Source organism: Scyliorhinus torazame, chromosome 24 (assembly GCF_047496885.1).
Source record: "Scyliorhinus torazame isolate Kashiwa2021f chromosome 24, sScyTor2.1, whole genome shotgun sequence".
Taxonomy (NCBI): Eukaryota; Metazoa; Chordata; class Chondrichthyes; order Carcharhiniformes; family Scyliorhinidae; genus Scyliorhinus; species Scyliorhinus torazame.
This window is the reverse complement of record NC_092730.1, coordinates 12,345,934-12,363,451: the sequence shown is the minus strand read 5'-3', so window position 1 is coordinate 12,363,451 and position 17,518 is coordinate 12,345,934. Positions and strand designations below refer to the sequence as shown.

The 17,518-nt window shown below is 50.3% G+C and overlaps 1 protein-coding gene across 1 annotated transcript in view; it reads right to left on the bottom strand.

Annotated features, from left to right (window-relative positions):
* LOC140399888 (uncharacterized) overlaps positions 1-17,306 on the bottom strand; it is a 35,336-nt gene extending 18,030 nt beyond the window's left edge. The window contains exons 1-9 of the mRNA XM_072489360.1: positions 17,242-17,306; positions 12,881-13,077; positions 11,649-11,845; positions 10,805-10,920; positions 8,490-8,581; positions 6,853-7,165; positions 4,819-5,021; positions 2,709-2,834; positions 2,122-2,250 (exon numbers count right to left, since the gene is read on the bottom strand). Coding sequence (XP_072345461.1) covers positions 2,122-2,250; positions 2,709-2,834; positions 4,819-5,021; positions 6,853-7,165; positions 8,490-8,581; positions 10,805-10,920; positions 11,649-11,845; positions 12,881-13,042 — 1,338 coding nt within the window. The 5' untranslated portion in view covers positions 13,043-13,077; positions 17,242-17,306. The remainder of the gene's footprint in view (positions 1-2,121; positions 2,251-2,708; positions 2,835-4,818; positions 5,022-6,852; positions 7,166-8,489; positions 8,582-10,804; positions 10,921-11,648; positions 11,846-12,880; positions 13,078-17,241) is intronic.
* Between the last annotated feature and the right edge of the window lie 212 nt (positions 17,307-17,518).

The following is a 17,518-nucleotide window of genomic DNA, read 5'->3' as shown; positions in this document are numbered from 1 at the left end:
TCACAAGAAGGTCCTGCATGGGATTGACGAGTTAGGTTCTGTTCAACGGGACACGGTAATTTAAGAAAATGAAAAATAAAACTCACTCCCCGCTGGTCATCCGAGACCATTCAACAAAAGCCCGGATGAGGGTGGAGGCTGAGCCACAGTTCCGTACAAACAATAGTGCGAAAGGATTCAGAGGTTGTGCAGCACGGAGGAGATAAGTAATTTGGCACCGATGGGTGTGTTGCACGCCGGCAACACAACTCTTGTCAGTGTAAGTTTCTTCCCCCGCCTCTCTCCCTCCCAACAACCACAGCAACATCCTCTTCAAATGCACCTGAGCTGTTGTCTCAACTGCTTGTGATGAGTGTAGGGATTTCAGATATATTATATTATATGTATTTGGTGCAGTAAGAGTTAAAAGCCTGCGTTAGTGTATGTGTGGCTGCTGGCGCAGTGTTTCTAAAAAAAATCCTGGTTTGCCAGGCAGCTAGGCTTATTTGGGAGCCAGGGGTGCAATCAAAACATCGTAACAGCTTGGACGAATAGATTTTTGTTCAGATTAAAAGGGATCCCTGTGGAGTAATTAACTAGAGACACTGTGTTCCAGCTGGGTAAGATGCAACTAATGAGAGGCACTAAGAGTACCAGGCAGTTTAGCAGAGCAGCAGAGATTGTTCAACTGACTCCTGGATGTCAAACCGTGAAGACAGTTTCTGAAGACTTGAGCTGGAGATCCTGCATTGTCCTGACAGGATTCAGGTCTATCTCTTAAAACAGTCTCAAAGAACATCTCTTAAGCAAGTACGCCTCGGTCTGTTAAGTGTATTTAAAAGTGGATTGAGGTCAGTGGTGGTTCTATAGAGTAGAACTAAAGATAAGGGTTATTGTGTTAGGGGCAGCACAGTGGTTAGCACTGCTGCATCACGGCACCAAGGTCCCAGGTTCGATCCTGGCCCCGGATCACTGTCCGTGTGGAGTTTGCACATTCTCCCCGTGTCTGGGTGGGTTTCGTCCTCACAACCCAAAGATGTGCAGGGTAGGTGGATTGGCCAAGCTAAATTGCCCCTTAATTGGAAAAAATGAATTGGGTACTCTAAATTTATTTTAACAAAGGGTTAGTGTCACTGTATTGATCAGCACTGTTTAAGGGGTGCAGGTGAGCTATTTTCTTGTGTGGTGTTAAAGATATTCTAATAATGTGTTCGCAATAGTTTGTCTGCGGCTGCACGGTGGCGCAGTTGTCAGCACTCCTGCCTCACGGCACGGGAGACCCGGTGTCGGTCCCGGCCCCGGGTCCATGTGAAGTTTGCACATTCTCCCCCTGTCTGTGTGGGTCTCACCCCCACAACCCAAAGAAAAAAGATGTGCAGGGTAGGTGAATTGGGGATGCTAAATTGTTCCTTAATTGGGGGGGAAAAAAAGAATTGGGCACTCTTATTTTAAAAAAGCAATAAAGTTTGTTTCAATCTATCATATCCCTATTTTTAGGGTGAAATCACTCCTTGGAGCTAGGTATCCTTTCCTCACAATCTTACAAAATTAAAATTATTGGGGCGGCACAGTGGTTAGCACTGCTGCATCACGGCGCCGAGGTCCCAGGTTCGATCCAGGCTCTGGGTCACTACTGTCCGTGTGGGGTTTGCACATTCACCCCGATTCTTTCTTTTAATTTAAAGTGCCCAATTCTTTTTGTTTTCCAATTAAGGGGCAATTTAACATGGCCAATCCACCTAACCCTGCACATCTTTGGGTTGTGGGAGCGAAACCCACGCAGACTCAGGGAGAATGTGCAAACTCCACACGGACAGTGACCCAGAGCCGGGATTGAACCCGGGTCCTCGGCGCCATGAGGCCGCAGTGTCAACCACCGCACCGCCCCCAGGTTTTTTCCCGAATGAACATAACAGAATATCCTTCTGAGCTTCCCCTCAAACTCAGCGAAGAGACACAAAAATCCCACAACCAGTTGAATGAATGCCCCTTCTGTTGCGCTGACTGCGAAGTTCCACTTTAAGAGACTGACTCACTCATTTAGAAAAAAAAAGTGACCCGGATCACGAAGCTCCTTCTTTCAACGCCGCCTGAGAATCAATCCGCCCGCTGTGCGATTTCAGTCACCTTAGCTTCACTTACTTTGTCGATTGCAGACTGCAAAGCCAGGTGTTCGGACTTGAGCTTCTGGATCTCCTGGTTTAGTTGGTTTTTCTCTTGCTTGCACTGATGTTCCAGGTTCCGGTACTCACGTTGCTGGTCCGACAGCTCCTACAAAATCAGCGAGGGGGGGAAAACCACAAAGACACCTTTGCGTGGTCATTCGCCTGTTAACATTTCTGCAATTGACACCAAGCAACAGAATAGGTGTGAGGCATGAACGGTGCACCCGATCACGGGAGGCAAACTCCAGTGCGGGTCACCCGAGCGGGCAAGCTGCCAGCATTGATGAGGCATTTACTACACTTCAGACAGCAGTCCAGAGTACACGTCCCCACAGGCCGTGTACCACTGAGAACATTCCGTTGTGAGAAAACCCAACCGCAGTCCGGGAGCCAGCTCCTGAACCCGAGCGAGACAGCACTGGCTCTCAACTTAAAATGGATGTACTGGAGCGAAACGAAGAGCTCGCAAAGTGGTGACAATTGCAGTGCACTGCAAGAGAGTGGTCAGCAACGGAAGGATTAGTGAATGCATTTGTGCTAGCGACCGCCCCCCCCCCCCCTCACCTGCTGGTATTCTTTCTCCTTCTCCTTAGATTTTTGCTCCATCAGGCGTCGGACACTTTCTGCATTCTGCCTTTGACAGTTCAGGTCCTCGGAAACCTGCTTCAGCTTCTGCTCCAGAAGTGAACACTAGCAATAAAAATAAATCACGAACATCAGAACCCTATATTTGTCACATCAGAACATAATTTTTAATAATAATGCTCCCAGGACAGGTACAGCACGAGGTTAGATACAGACTAAAGCTCCCTCTACACTGTCCCCATCAAACACTCCCAGGACAGATACAGCACGGGGTTAGATACAGAGTAAAGCTCCCTCTACACTGTCCCCATCAAACACTCCCAGGACAGGTACAGCACAGGGTTAGATACAGAGTAAAGCTCCCTCTACACTGTCCCCATCAAACACTCCCAGGACAGGTACAGCACGGGGTTAGATACAGAGTAAAGCTCCCTCTACACTGTCCCCATCAAACACTCCCAGGACAGGTACAGCACAGGGTTAGATACAGAGTAAAGCTCCCTCTACACTGTCCCCATCAAACACTCCCAGGACAGGTACAGCACGGGGTTAGATACAGAGTAAAGCTCACTCTACACTGTCCCCATCAAACACTCCCAGGACAGGTACAGCACGGGGTTAGATACAGAGTAAAGCTCCCTCTACACTGTCCCCATCAAACACTCCCAGGACAGGTACAGCACAGGGTTAGATAGAGAGTAAAGCTCCCTCTACACTGTCCCCATCAAACACTCCCAGGACAGGTACAGCACGGGTTAGATACAGAGTAAAGCTCCCTCTACACTGTCCATCAAACACTCCCAGGACAGGTACAGCACGGGGTTAGATACAGAGTAAAGCTCCCTCTAAACAGTCCCCATCAAACACTCCCAGGACAGGTACAGCACAGGGTTAGATAGAGAGTAAAGCTCCCTCTAAACTGTCCCCATCAAACACTCCCAGGACAGGTACAGCACGGGGTTAGATACAGATTAAAGCTCCCTCTACACCGTCCCCATCAAACACTCCCAGGACAGGTACAGCACGGGGTTAGATACAGAGTAAAGCTCCCCCTACGCTGTCCCAATCAAACACACCCAGACAGGTATAGCACGGGGTTAGATACAGAGTAAAGCTCCCTCTACACTGTCCCCATCAAACACTCCCAGGACAGGTACAGCACGGGGTTAGATACAGAGTAAAGCTCCCTCTACACTGTCCCCATCAAACACTCCCAGGACAGGTACATCACGGGGTTAGATACAGAGTAAAGCTCCCTCTACACAGTCCCCATCAAATACTCCCAGGACAGGTACAGCACGGGGTTAGATACAGAGTAAAGCTCCCTCTACACTGTCCCCATCAAACACTCCCAGGACAGGTACAGCACGGGGTTAGATACAGAGTAAAGCTCCCTCTACACTGTCCCCATCAAACACTCCCAGGACAGGTACAGCACGGGGTTAGATGCAGAGTAAAGCTCCCTCTACATTGTCCCCATCAAACACTCCCAGGACAGGTACAGCACGGGGTTAGATACAGAGTAAAGCTCCCTCTACACTGTCCCCATCAAACACTCCCAGGACAGGTACAGCACGGGGTTAGATACAGAGTAAAGCTCCCTCTACACTGCCCCCATCAAACACTCCCACGACAGGTACAGCATGGGCTTAGATACAGAGTAAAGCTCCCTCTACACTGTCCCCATCAAACACCCCCACGACAGGTACAGCACGGGATTAGATACAGAGTAAAGCTCCACACTTTGCAATTACCTTTCCGGTGGCTTCGCCTACCGAGATCGCCAACTTAGTTTAAACGAAGGGACACGTCAACCAACAGCTGACGCCTGTCTCTACCATCACGAGTAACTGCGTCGAGGCTGTGCCAAGCTCATTTTGTAATGAACTCCTGCAGCAATAAATGGAGGGGACAGGGAGGGAAGATTTTTATCCCATTGAATATAAACTGCCGTTGAATAGCGATCCCAGAGATTGAAGCCCAACATCTAATGCTGTAAATCACCCATTCGCACCAGCCCCCTTGTGCTTTATACGAACGGGATTGTGCTCAGAGATCATGGGGACGGGGACGGGGACGGGGTCCAAACCTTGTTGCTGGTCTGCTCCTGCTGCACGGTTGCTTTAGTTAGGTCATCCCTGCTCTTAGTCAGAGCTTGCTCTTTCATCGCCAGCTCTGCTTTGGATTTCTCCAGCAGCGACTGCACTTCCTGCAGCTTGTTCAGGTGATTTTTAATCTCTTTCTCCTGCGACTGAACCCAGACCTCCAGCTCGGACATCGTGCACTGCAGCACTGGAACAATTGAGAGAAAAGGCAAAGAACGTTTTTAAAAAAAAATAATCACACTCTGTAAGGTCTTTCACACTGCAAAACAACAAGGGATCTGTAGAAGAGATTGTGCATCATCTGAAGCCTACCTGCATTCTATTTTCACATTCCAAGAAAAATTAACTTAAACTTCACAAGATGACAGACTGGAGCAGGAGACGGCCATATAGACCGTCGAGCCAGCTTCGCTACTCAGTGTTCATTACAAAATGTGGCTGCTCCTGGGCTTCAACTTCACTTGCCCACCTGCCCCCATATCCCTCGATTCGCTGAGGGCAAAGATCTGTCCACCTTGGCCTTAAATATATTCACCAATGGAGCACCCATCACTCTCTGGAGGAGAGCATTCCTAAGATTCACAAACCACAGAAGAAATCCTCCTCTCCGTCCTAAATTACGTGTCCCTCCCGCCATTTCCGGGTGTGCCCCAGTTCTAGATTCCTCAGCCAGGGAAAAAAAAACTCTCGGTATCCACCCTGGTTAAGCCCCTTTTGGAATCTTGTACACTGAGGACATCACATCGCCTCTTATTCTTCTCCCAGAGAATGTAGGGGCAATTTACACCGCCTCTCATCGTAGGACAACGCGCTCACCGAGGGACCAACCCTCTGAACCTTCGCCCTGCCACCCCCGATGCAGGTACATCTTTTCTTCAGGTGTGGAGACCAAAGCTGCGTCCAGTATTCCAGATGTGGTCCCAGCAAAACAACTGTACAACTGTGGCAAGACCTCTCCGCCAATCCCCTTGCAATAAAGGCCGACTTGCCGCTCGCCTTCCTATTTGCTGGTGTGCCCGTTATGCTAAGGCTGCATTCGTTAGACGAGCTCACCCAAATCTCCCTGAACATCACTTGCAAGTTTCACACCTTTTAAAAGAAAAAAATTCTGCTTTTCTTACAACCCTAATGAATAACTTTGCACGTTCCCCACATTATACTCCACCTGCCATCTTGCGGCTCACTCACTTAACCTGTCTCTGTGTCTTCCCTGGAGCTCATTTGTCCATCTAGTTCTGTATCATCAGTAAACGTAAGATACATTAATCTTGCTCTCTTCGTCTAAGTCACCAATATAGATTGTAAACAGCCAAGGCCCTGGCGGTGAGCCTCGCAGCGCTCCACGTGTCAAAGCCTGCCAACTTGAAAATGCCCCATTTATGCCTACCCGTTGCTTACTGCGCGCTCATTAATCCTCTAGTCATGTTGCTCCATGAGCCTTTATCTTGCCTGCTGACCTTATCGCGGCAGCTTATCGAAAGCCTTTTGGCTTTATTGCCCCTGTGACCACTATCACACCTTTGCTTTCGTTAAAACATTATGTTCACCACACTCAAATTTAAGACAACCAATATTTCCTCAGCTTCCGTCTTTTACTTCAATCCGCATCTCTGCAAAGTATCATATGAATTCTCTCAACTCCAGCTTCGCACAAATACGGCAATACGCGCAGTACACACACCGGGTTCTGAACTCGCTTCTAAACCATTAGGTCGAAACTTCCTCAGGAAAAGGCATTGCACTGTCAGCGTTAACCCGTTTTTCTTTCTCTCTCTCTCTCTCGGTCAGTGCTGCCAGGCCTGCTAAGCGTTTTCCAGAACATTCTGTTTTTAAACTGCGGGGCTGAGCCCCTTCTAGGTGCCAGGTTTCTACAATCTCGGGAGTCTCTTCGTGCACCTCGCAGGTTATGGATGCCTCCCCCGACTGCCTGAGCAGCAGCGTGGGCGGAACCTGCGAGGTGAAGAGGACAGTGGGAATCCGAATGACAACGCAATAAAGCAGGGGAGCGTCACACATACCTCGGTTTTCGTCCCTCAATTCCTGCAGTTGGGAATTTCCGGGCTCCTGGCGCTGGCCGGGTTGGCCGCCCCCGGACTCCGGTCCAAGGTGACTGGTTTTGTTGTCAGTCTGCTGCGGGCTTTTGGAATTGCAGTATGGAGGCGTTCGCGGCGGCTCCCACGGGAATACGGAGGAAGGCGGCACTCGCCCGCCGGGACTCTCAGGCACACGGGTGGGCAATTTCTCCGTCTGCCAGGAAAGCGTGGAGGCTCGAATCTGCTGCGGAGCACTTTCGCGGTGGCTCTTGTTGCTGCTGAATTGCAACTGTTGAACCTTGGGCCGAAGAACATTCAGAGTGAACAACCGTGCCTTCTGCTGCAACAGGAGACTGAGGGAACCTTCTCTACCCCAGCCTGAAGGTGCTGACTTGAGGGGCTCATGTCAATAGGAGCCCTGCAGTATATTTCCCAGTCTCCACAATGGGTGTTGACTGGTTATTCCACTGTGGAATGCATCATAGCCAAGCAGCATCGTGTCCTCGTCAGGGACAAAATTTCCTCGGCCAATTTCTATGCATGAATTACGAGGATCATCCTCAACCTTTAAACCCACCAAACCCAAACGCGCACACAAAGCTGTGTCATGGCGAGTGTCCCTTTAAGAAACGTTTTGTCTTATCTCATGGCTTCAGTGATGTCATTGTGTGGGTGGAGCTGGGCTGTGGCTTTGGGAGTTGCTTTTGCTTTGGTTTGGGGCTGTTTTGTGGCTCTGAGTGTTTTGCTTTCGTTTTCACATTTGGCTGCTGTAATTCAGACAGACAAGTAGCGTGGAGTGTCCCTCTACCTATAGTTTAAAAGCTGTTTCCAGATTACTTGATAACTTAAAAGAAACAATTGCTCTCCGGAAGGAATTCAAACCTGCCGTTTTGAAAAGGACACAAGAACATCTAAACCAGGTCTTGAATGCGGTGTGCTGGGCCACACCTTTGAAAAGAGTTTTCTGGTTTATGGATTTTGTTATTGAATTGGAACAGTTAAAGGGGGAATACATTAAGGGTTATATATAGAGTACTGTAGCTGTGTGGGATATTTATGTTGGTAGTTGATAGAAATGCTTACCGTGTGTGTTTATAAAAATGTTAACTAAATTCGTAGAATAAACTTTGTTTTTTATTAAACGTGCTTAAGGCCTCTGTTGTGTTGACTAACACCTGAAAGGCAGGTCCTTGTGCTCATCGTAACCAAAACCGATAAACAGTTGTAGGTCAGGGGAACTCCATGATATACTTTGGAGTTTTGTAAACCCTGGCCCATAACACAAGGTGCTGAAGAAGATGCAGCACACGCAGACGTAAGGAGCAGAGAAACTGATTGGGCGGGGGCAGGGGGTCTGAAGAGTAGACAGTGGACAAGAGTGAAAACCATTCCTCAAACAGTGAAGGAAAAGCGGGAACAGCATCGGTGGACCTCCCTCACATCTCTGAAATTTCTGACCTGCTTTCTCAGTTCAGGGGGACTGAAATGAAACTCGACATAATGGGGGGGGGGGGTGTTAATAATACCGTCTGCAATTTCTCACTATGGTCTGGTCTGTCAGCACGAGAACCGAATGCTATATTAGATTACAGTGCCACCCCCCACCTCCAGATCAGACTGACCTGCAGCTTCAGAGTTTTCACTTCAGAGGCTAGTCTCTTCTTCTCCTCCACCTCCCGGTTGTACCTTTCTTGCAGCTCGTCCCATTTCGAACCTACGGATCGGAAAACGGGAGTGGCAAACATCACAATTTGCAGCGGTATTTTGGGAATCGCAGCCTGAAACCCCGCAACATCCAGCACGCAAGGGCGAGACACGCAGGAGCACGGGAACGCCAGCCGTTGCCGCTGGGGCAAAACCCTATCGGGCTCCCTACCCAAGCGGCACAGCGAGAGCGCCTTCGCCACAATGGGGGGGGGGTTTCAAGACAGCAGCACCCATATCTCGAGTCAGTGAATTATCTTTTTTTTTTACAAAGTCAATCTGAAGCCAGCCCCTGACATTCACACCGGTAATTCCAGCTCTCCCACCCCTGTCAGGGGCAGTTCTTCCAAGGGCTGTTAGACAGTCTGCTGTTGAGGTGTGAAAGCTGATTCAGCGGTTCATACACCAGGAGGTACCACAGCAGCACACTGGTCTCCCAGAAACAAAATTAAAACGGCATCTTCATAAAGATACTGGAAAGAACGCTTTAGGAGGGAAAGCATCCCTATTGCCTCTGAAACATACAACTCTACCTCCACACCTGCTGGACACTACCAGTATTTTCTACAAAGCTAATTTCCTGGTTAACACACCACGTCTTGCATTTCTCAACAGCCAGGGTGTGGGTTAAAGGTATAATGAGCAGCCAGTGCGTATGTTTAACCCACTGTACCAGTTTTTTTTTTTTTCCTTTGTTTGTACACCGAGACAGCAAGTCAAAGGTTGCAGAGTTGGGGCTAGGATTTTGAATTCTGATTGTTGGAGCTGGGGAGTTGGAAAGAAGACGAGAGAACCACTGCCTCGACCCGGGCAAATCATGGAGTACCAAGCAGAAATGTCCTCTTTCCCTCTCCGGGGTTTTTAAACTCTTGGTCTTCACCTCGTACTGAACCCAACATGTAGAAATTACCCCTCTGCTCGCTACATTGCTTTTGTGTCCTGGAATGCCCTGATTTTGAAATTCTCTTCCTGGTTTTGCAAGCCATTCATAGCCTCACTCCTCCCTACCTGTGTCACCGACTGACTCCAGCCCCTACAACCCTCCCTACCGCTATAACCTCCTCCAGCCCCTACAACCCTCACTATCTCTGTAACCTCCTCCAGCCCCTACAACCCTATCTCTGTAACCTCCTCCAGCCCCGACAACCCTCCCCATCTCGGTAACCTCCTCCAGCCCCTACAACCCTCCCTATCTCAGTAGCCTCCTCCAGCCCCTACAACCCTCCCTATCTCTGTAACCTCCTCCCTCCCCCACAACCTTCCCTATCTCGGTAACCTCCTCCCTCCCTATCTCTGTAACCTCCAGTCCCTACATCCCTCCCTATCTCTGCAACCTCCTCCAGCCCCTACAACGCTCCCTATCTGTGAACTCCTCCAGCACCTACACCCCTCCCTATCTCTGTAACCTCCTCCCTCCCCTACAACCTTCCCTATCTCTGTAACCTCCTCCAGCCCCTACAACCCTCCCTATCTCTGTGACCTCCTCCAGCCCCTACAACCCTCCCCATCTCTGTAACCTCCTCCAGCCCCTACAACCCTCCCTATCTCTGTAACCTCCTCCAGCCCCTACAACCCTATCTCTGTAACCTCCTCCAGCCCCTACAACCCTCCCTATCACTGTAACCTCCTCCTGCCCCATCAACACTCCCTATCTCTCTAACGTCTGCCAGACGGAAACTTTTAACCCCTTGACATACATATAGGCCACCCTGTGAAGGAACGCGTGGTACTCCTTACCCGTGGCTTAAAGACAAAGTTGGTTTTAGCTCGTCTGGTGCTTATGGGGACTGGATAAAGAGGATTTAAAAAGTTACAATTAGAACTAATTTTTTTCTAGCCAACGCAGGGCTTGAAAAGGGATCTGAATCCCGTCGCAACTGATGGAAGGATTATCTTCTCTGTCCCCTGGAAGCAGTCGTCCTACAAGAGGTAGGGTTGGGTCAGATCCATAGAAAAGACACTAGTGAGAAATTTTGAAGAACTAACACGAGGAGAACGTTGGCTCAATGAACCAGGTAAGGTCAGAGTTGAAGCGCAATTTTGGGATGGCGAATAGCGTGCGCGTCCCCCCTCACGCAGTCCTGGAAACCTCTCTCTTCGGACAATTCCCTTCGGAAAGATGACGTCCTGGCCGGGTACCTCCGTCGGGGTAACTGGATGTCTCAAGATCACAGCAGAAGCTTAAAAAAAACACCGCAAACAGGTTCGCCGGTCTTCAGCTGTTAAAACTTACCCTCATTTGCGCTGCTGAGCGTGGTACACCCAGCGTAGGTCTTAGCCGGAGTAAGGTGGAACTGGCATTCTGCAGGGGTTGAGGATCTTCGACTCCGCTCAAGCTCAGCTTCCAGCCTGAAATCATTCCACGGTTTTACTGTGTGTTAAGATGCCTTTCCCGTTTGAAAAATAAACCAAACAACCTTAAAATTACTAAGAGCGAGAGACCGGGATGAAGGAGTACAGCCGGTGGGTGCAAGGGGCGCAGCACCGAGGTTGGACAGAGCAGAGGTGAAGGGGGAAAGAAGAAACCAATGCGATGAGGGGGACACCGGTCCCTGGCAGCTTCAAAAAGCAGGAAGAAGAGGCTGAGAGAGAGGAGGAGAGGAGCCCAGCAGACTCTGCGGTCCTGGCAATGAATGGGTTAAGAGCAATCGGGAGCGGACGAGTCCGCAGTTGCGATAGAACAAAAAGCCAAAGCTGCACAGAGTAGCACCAACAGCAGCAGGAAACGCAAGATAAATCGCAACAGGGAGAAAGAGAAAGATAGCGAGATCGAAGGTCGAGATGTTTTCAATTTCTCATCCTTGACTAAATATTCTCCTGTCACCAGAACAATTACAAATCAACAGCACAACAGCTGAACCCCAGGCAACAAATACTGCGCACACTCCATCTCCACTCACCTGACTCACTGCTGCGTTAAATAATAATGGTACAGACGTCTGCACACCATTTAAAGGCCAACATTCACGTCGCCCACATTCACGCGTGGAGGCTCCCCTTCCCACCCCCAACCTTGCCCCGCCTCATCCAATTTTTGAGCCACTCGGTGGCCACCCCAGTACCCGCCGAGATGGTACCTCTTTAGTTCTTGCTCCAGGCCGTCGATCTGTTTCTTGGTGGCCAGCAGCTGCCCCTCCAGGCTGCAAACCAGGGCCTCCTTCACCTGGATCTCGTGGCACAGCCTCTGCTGCGCCTTCTCCTGGCTGTTGCGGGCCTCCGTCAGGCCCTGCGTCTCTCTCCTCAAGGCTGCATTCTCGCTGCGTTCGCCCTCGAGCTTAGAAATAACACAAGCGGCATAATAAAATCAGGAGGTTGCAGGTGATGCACTCAGGAGAGCAGGCAAACGCCACTCAGGGCGCCCATGCAGTAATAACTAAAATTGGGGTGTCACTGCTCAAAAATAAGGGGCTCATCCATTTAGGACATAGCCGAGGAGAATATTTAATCTCTCAAAAGTCAACGGAAGCAAAGTCTTTGATTATTTTTACGGTGGAGGTACATAAGATTCTTTGATAAAACAAGAGGGTGAAAGGGGGTAAGCGGAAGGTTACAATCGGTCAGCCATGACCTTATTGAATTGTGGAGCAGAGTGTCCTATTCCTGTGCCGAATCCGTACATTCGCATAATCTCCATTCTAAACCTCTCCTCCAATTTGAGTATGCTTTTCGTCACCCCCTGGTAAATCTCCTCCTTTTGCCCAGCGTTAATTTTAGCCTGATTGAGATGTGAAATGTCAAGCTGTTTTACTGTGTTAGAGGCGTTACACAAACGCAAGCTGTTGTATCTGCCACGAGGATCCATGTAAACGCCGTTTAACTTCACCTTCTAATTCCCAAACAGTGACATACACATAACAGGGCGTATTTTGGGGGAGATGGAGGGGGGGAACAGGCAATGTCACTGGATTAGTAATCCAGAGGCCACAGGCTAATGGGGGGGGGGGGGGGGGTGAATGATATATAAGAGCGCCTCTTTCTCCTTCCCACGTCTTTTCTCTCACCGTCACACATCTCAATCACGTTGGAGGGATGCTGTTGGCGTAAATCCCCATGGGTGATTCATGCGAGAGGTGACACATTTCTAATACCCATCATTCACTGCCTCAACCAGCAACTTAAATCTTTCTTTTTTTTAAAAAAAATTCCACACTCCATTATTGCTGGGTCACTCGACGGGCGGGGCGGTAGAAGGAAGGTGAACCGATGGACCTGGCTCATCACCATTCTCACTTTCCCTCACACCCGACAACAGCTCGCCGAAAACGAAAGGCCATGAGACGGAGCGAGGGGGGCGGGAGGAAGGAATCACCTTGTGGTTCTGTTTCTGGAACGTGACTTCTAAACTATCCAGTTGAAGCTGCTTCTGGTGCCGTTCTTTCTTCAGTTTCTCCAGCTGGCTCTCGTACTCGGATATCTTCAGCAGGGCTCTGCTGGGTAGCTCGGATTTCCATTCCTCCGGTGCCCAACTCATGATCACGGGGACACGGCATCGATCGACAATCAGGCCTAGGAGAAAAGCAAAAACCCCGTTCACAAATACCAGAAGTGGCACAGAAAGCGGGGCGATATCGGCAGTGGAGAGAGTCATTCCGGGGCAGGCGGATTTAAAAAAAAAAGAGTACGGTCTCACTCCCTCTTTCATATTCTGCTCATTTCTGCACGGTAATAGGCTTCCGAGGGTCAAACAGCTTTCAAACCAGTCAGAATTCAAATAGAATCGGCACCCAGGGAAATCAGTCATCTGGTTTTGTACACGACGGGCAGGAATTGGGTTTGGCATCGGAGGGTCGTTTAAAAATTAATAAAAGACTGCGGACACGTACAAAACAATTCTGCTGTATGATCCACTTTAGCACACTTCTGATGAGAGTTTGTTTTTTTTGCATGCACAAGTTCTGTCCTGTCCCATACGTTTTGGGCTTTGGTCGAACACATTGGACTGGTACCAACTCTCTGCCACTAAAGATTTGGTGATGTCTCCATAAACAAAAAGAATTCTGCCTCGCGCTTCGCAGCACTCTTGACCTCCGAGCCAGGAAGTCGCTCGTTCAAGTCCCAACCCACAGACAAGTGAACCATAGAATCCCTACAGTGCAGTCGGAGGCCATTCGACCCATTGAGTCTGCACTAACCCTCCGAAAGGACACCCTACCTAGACCCACTACCCCGGCCTATCCCCGCAACCCTACCCAAACTACACACCCCTGGAGACTAAGGGGCAATTTTATCATGGCCAATCCACCTACCCTGCACATCTTTGGACTGCAGGAAACCGGAGCACCCGGAGGAAATACGCGTCGACATAGGGAGAACCTGTAAACTCCACACATCTTCCAACCATTCTTCACATTCCAATCTGTAATTATCTTGCAATTGTGCCTTTACCTATATAAGCTGTGATCGTGAACCTGCCTCCACTTGCGCTCTGAAAGCTTGTAATATCAAATAAACCCGTTGGTCTTTAACTTGGTGCTGTGAAACGTCTTACTCCACAGTCACCCAAGGCAAGAATTGAACCTGGGTCCTTGGCGCTTTGAGGCAGCAGTGCTAACCACTGCACCACCATGAAGCCCTAACTGCACTCTGAATCAGATCTAAAAAGATCCTCCAGCACTATTTCAAAAGATGGTATGGGGTGCTGCCGCTGATGCACCGGACAATATTTAGGGCTCAGTCTACACTGCAACGGTTAAATCTGTCCATTGCCACTCTGCTGCTTGCGGGGCCTGCTGCTGATTGATCGATTTATTGTCACATGTACTGAAATACAGTGAAAAGTATTTTTGTGCTGCCAAGGGAACGTACTCAGCACATACACAGTAGACAAAAGAATAATCGACAGAGAACATTAACAAATGGTACATCGACAAATACGTAATTGGTTACAGTGCGGAACCAGCGGCCAAAGAAAGCAAATACATGAGCAAGAGCAGCATAGGGCGTCGTGAATAGTGCTCTTACAGGGAACAGATCAGTCCGAGGGGGAGTCGTTGAGGAGTCTAGTAGCTGTGGGGAAGAAGCTGTTCCTATGTCTGCCACACCGCCTCCACTTGAACGGCGGCCACAATTTCCATCGGCGGCAAAGTGCTTCGGGACATCCCGAGCGGGCATCTGTGGAAAGACACCGCAGGATCTAGATGGCTGTAAAATCCAGATTACACCGGTGCCAGGTGTTGGGGAGCGTGGGGATAGGAGGACAGACCAGATCAATGCGCGGCTAAAGAGATGGTGTAGGAGGGAAGGCTTTAGTTTCCTGGAACACTGGGTCCATTTCTGGGGACCTGTAGGAGTCACATGGGTCGCACCAGAATTGAAATAGGTCCAATTTCCTCGCCGGGGATGTGTGTTTTTAAACTAATTTGGCAGGGGGAATGGGTCACAGTGTGGAGGCAGAGTCAGAGTTCATGAACAGCCAAGCACAGGAAAAAAACTAGCAGAGACGAGGGCTTTATCTTACGAAGAGAGATGAGAGTTTAGAAGAATGAGGGGCGATCAAATTGAGATACACAAGATATAAAAGGTATGGATAAAGTAGACGTGGGGCAGATGCTTCCTCTTGTGGGGCATTCTCGAACGAGAAGTCATAGTCTCAGGATAAGAGGTAGCAAATTTAAAAGGGAGTTGTGAATCTGTGGAATTCGCTACCCCAGAGTGTGGTGGATGCTGGGACAATGAGGAAATTTGAGGAGACAGACAGATTTTTAAATTTTATTTAGCGTACCCATTATTTTTTTTCCCAATTAAGGGGCAATTTAGCGTGGGCAATCCACCTACCCTGCACATCTTTGGGTTGTGGCAACGAAATCCACGCAAACACAGGGAGAATGTGCAAACTCCACACGGCCAGTGACCCAGGGCCTGGATTCGAACCCGGGTCCTCAGTGCTGTAGGCAGCAGTGCTAACCACTGCGCCATGCGCCGCCCTTTGTTAGACAGGTTTTTAATTAGTAATGGGTTGAAGGGTTACGGAGAACAGGCAGGACGGTGGGATTGAGGCCATGACGAGATTAGCCACGATCGTATTGAACGGTGGAGCAGGCTCGAGGCACTAAATTGTCTACTCCCGCTCCTCGTTCCACCCCCCCCCCCAGCTCTTGGTCTGTAACCCTGTGGGTAACAGCACCTCAAGCACAAATCTGGTGTTCTTGATTAATAAGGGGATCAGGGGAAAAGGCAGGAGAATGGGGACGAGGAACGCATCAGCCATGATCGAATGGCGGAGCAGACCCGATGGGCCGAGTGACCCAATTCTGCTCCTCTATCTTGTGGCCTTAAGTCAGTCTGGAAGCAGTGCCACCGCACAAGTTGGCTGAAAATGACAAACCTACCGAAAGCGCATCCCCTATGTTTTTTAAAAATAGATTTAGTGTACCCAATTCCTTTTATCCAATTAAGGCGTAATTTAGCGTGGCCAATCCACCTACCCTGCACATCTTTGGGTGGTGGGTCTGTTTTTGAGTCTGCGCAAAGTCCACATGGACAGTGACCCAGAGCCGGGATCGAACCTGGAACCTCGGCGCCGTGCTAATCACTGCGCGGCCCAGCTTCCCCGATGTTTTAATCTTTTAAAAATACAGATGCTAAGGGCAGCACGGTGGCGCAGTGGGTTATCCCTGCTGCCTCACAGCGCCGAGGTCCCAGGTTCGATCCCAGCTCTGGGTCACTGTCCGTGTGGAGTTTGCACATTCTCTCCGTGCTTGCGTGGGTTTCGCCCCCACGACCCAAAGGTGTGCAGCGTTAGGTGGATTGGCCACGCTAAATTGCCCCTTAATTGTAAAAATGAATTGGGCACTCTAAATTTAAAAAAAAGATGCGGCACGGTGACGGGCCCGGGATTGATTCTGGCGACGGTCCGTGGAGAATGTGCACCGTGCTGTTAGGTGAATTGGACATTCTTAACTCCCCCGCTGTGTACCCGGACAGGCGCCGGATTGTGGCGACTAGGGGCTTTTCACAGTAACTTCATTACAAGCCTACTTGTGACAATAAGTGGGCTTCCTCCGGGCGCTCTGGTTTCCTACAGTTCAAAATTGTGCCGATTAGGTGGATCGGCCGCACCAAATTGCCCGTTAAGAGTCCCGGGATGTGCAGGCTATAGGTATGGGGATAGGGCGGCGGGGAGGCGGCGAGACAGGGCGCCCTCTCACGGGGTTGGCACAGACCCGACGGGATGAACGTCCTCCTCCTGCGCCGCGTGGGATCCACAAGCTGTGCATTTAATTTCCTGAGTGGCTTCCCCCTCCCAGCCCCCTTGGTCAAATCTCCGCATGCGTGCCCATTTATCCTTCCCTGCCACCCGAGAGGGGGCGGTTTGCTAGACTAGGCCGGCCATGGCCACCAAGCTGCCTGTTTGGCTTTGGCTCACCAGGTGTGTGGGCTAGGTGGGCACAGGCCCCACCCCCTCCGCCCCGCGCAACCAAACCTGCCTCAGAGGGCGGGGCGGGTCCCACGTGGCTCTTTGATTGGCAGGCGGGCGGCCGCCAGCCAATGGGCTACCCGGATCGGCCCAGCAGGTTAGGTTGTCGCCGCCATCGGTTGACGGGAGAAAAAAACTGTTGAGGTGAAAACATTTAAAAAGACCCCCCCCCCGGGGTTTCATCACCGACGGCAAAAATGCTTTTTAACTTGTATTTCTTCACACGGTTTGAAAGGGAACGGCGGAGAACTCACCCAGACCGCTGCCTGCTGGAGTCTTGTTTTGCTCACAGGGCTCGCGCCCGCCGCCGCCGCCCACGCGTGCGCTGAGTGAATGACGTCACCGGCTCCTCCGCGCCACCCCCAACCAAGACCCGGTGCGCCGATTGGATGAGAGCCGAGCCCCCTGTCCCCGCCCCGTCCGCCGATTGGATGATGGCCGCGCCACGCCCCCTCCGCGGCGGTGCGCGCCGATTGGAGAAAGGAGTGGCCTCGCGTTCTCTCTCTCTCTCTCTCTCCCTCTCCACCTATC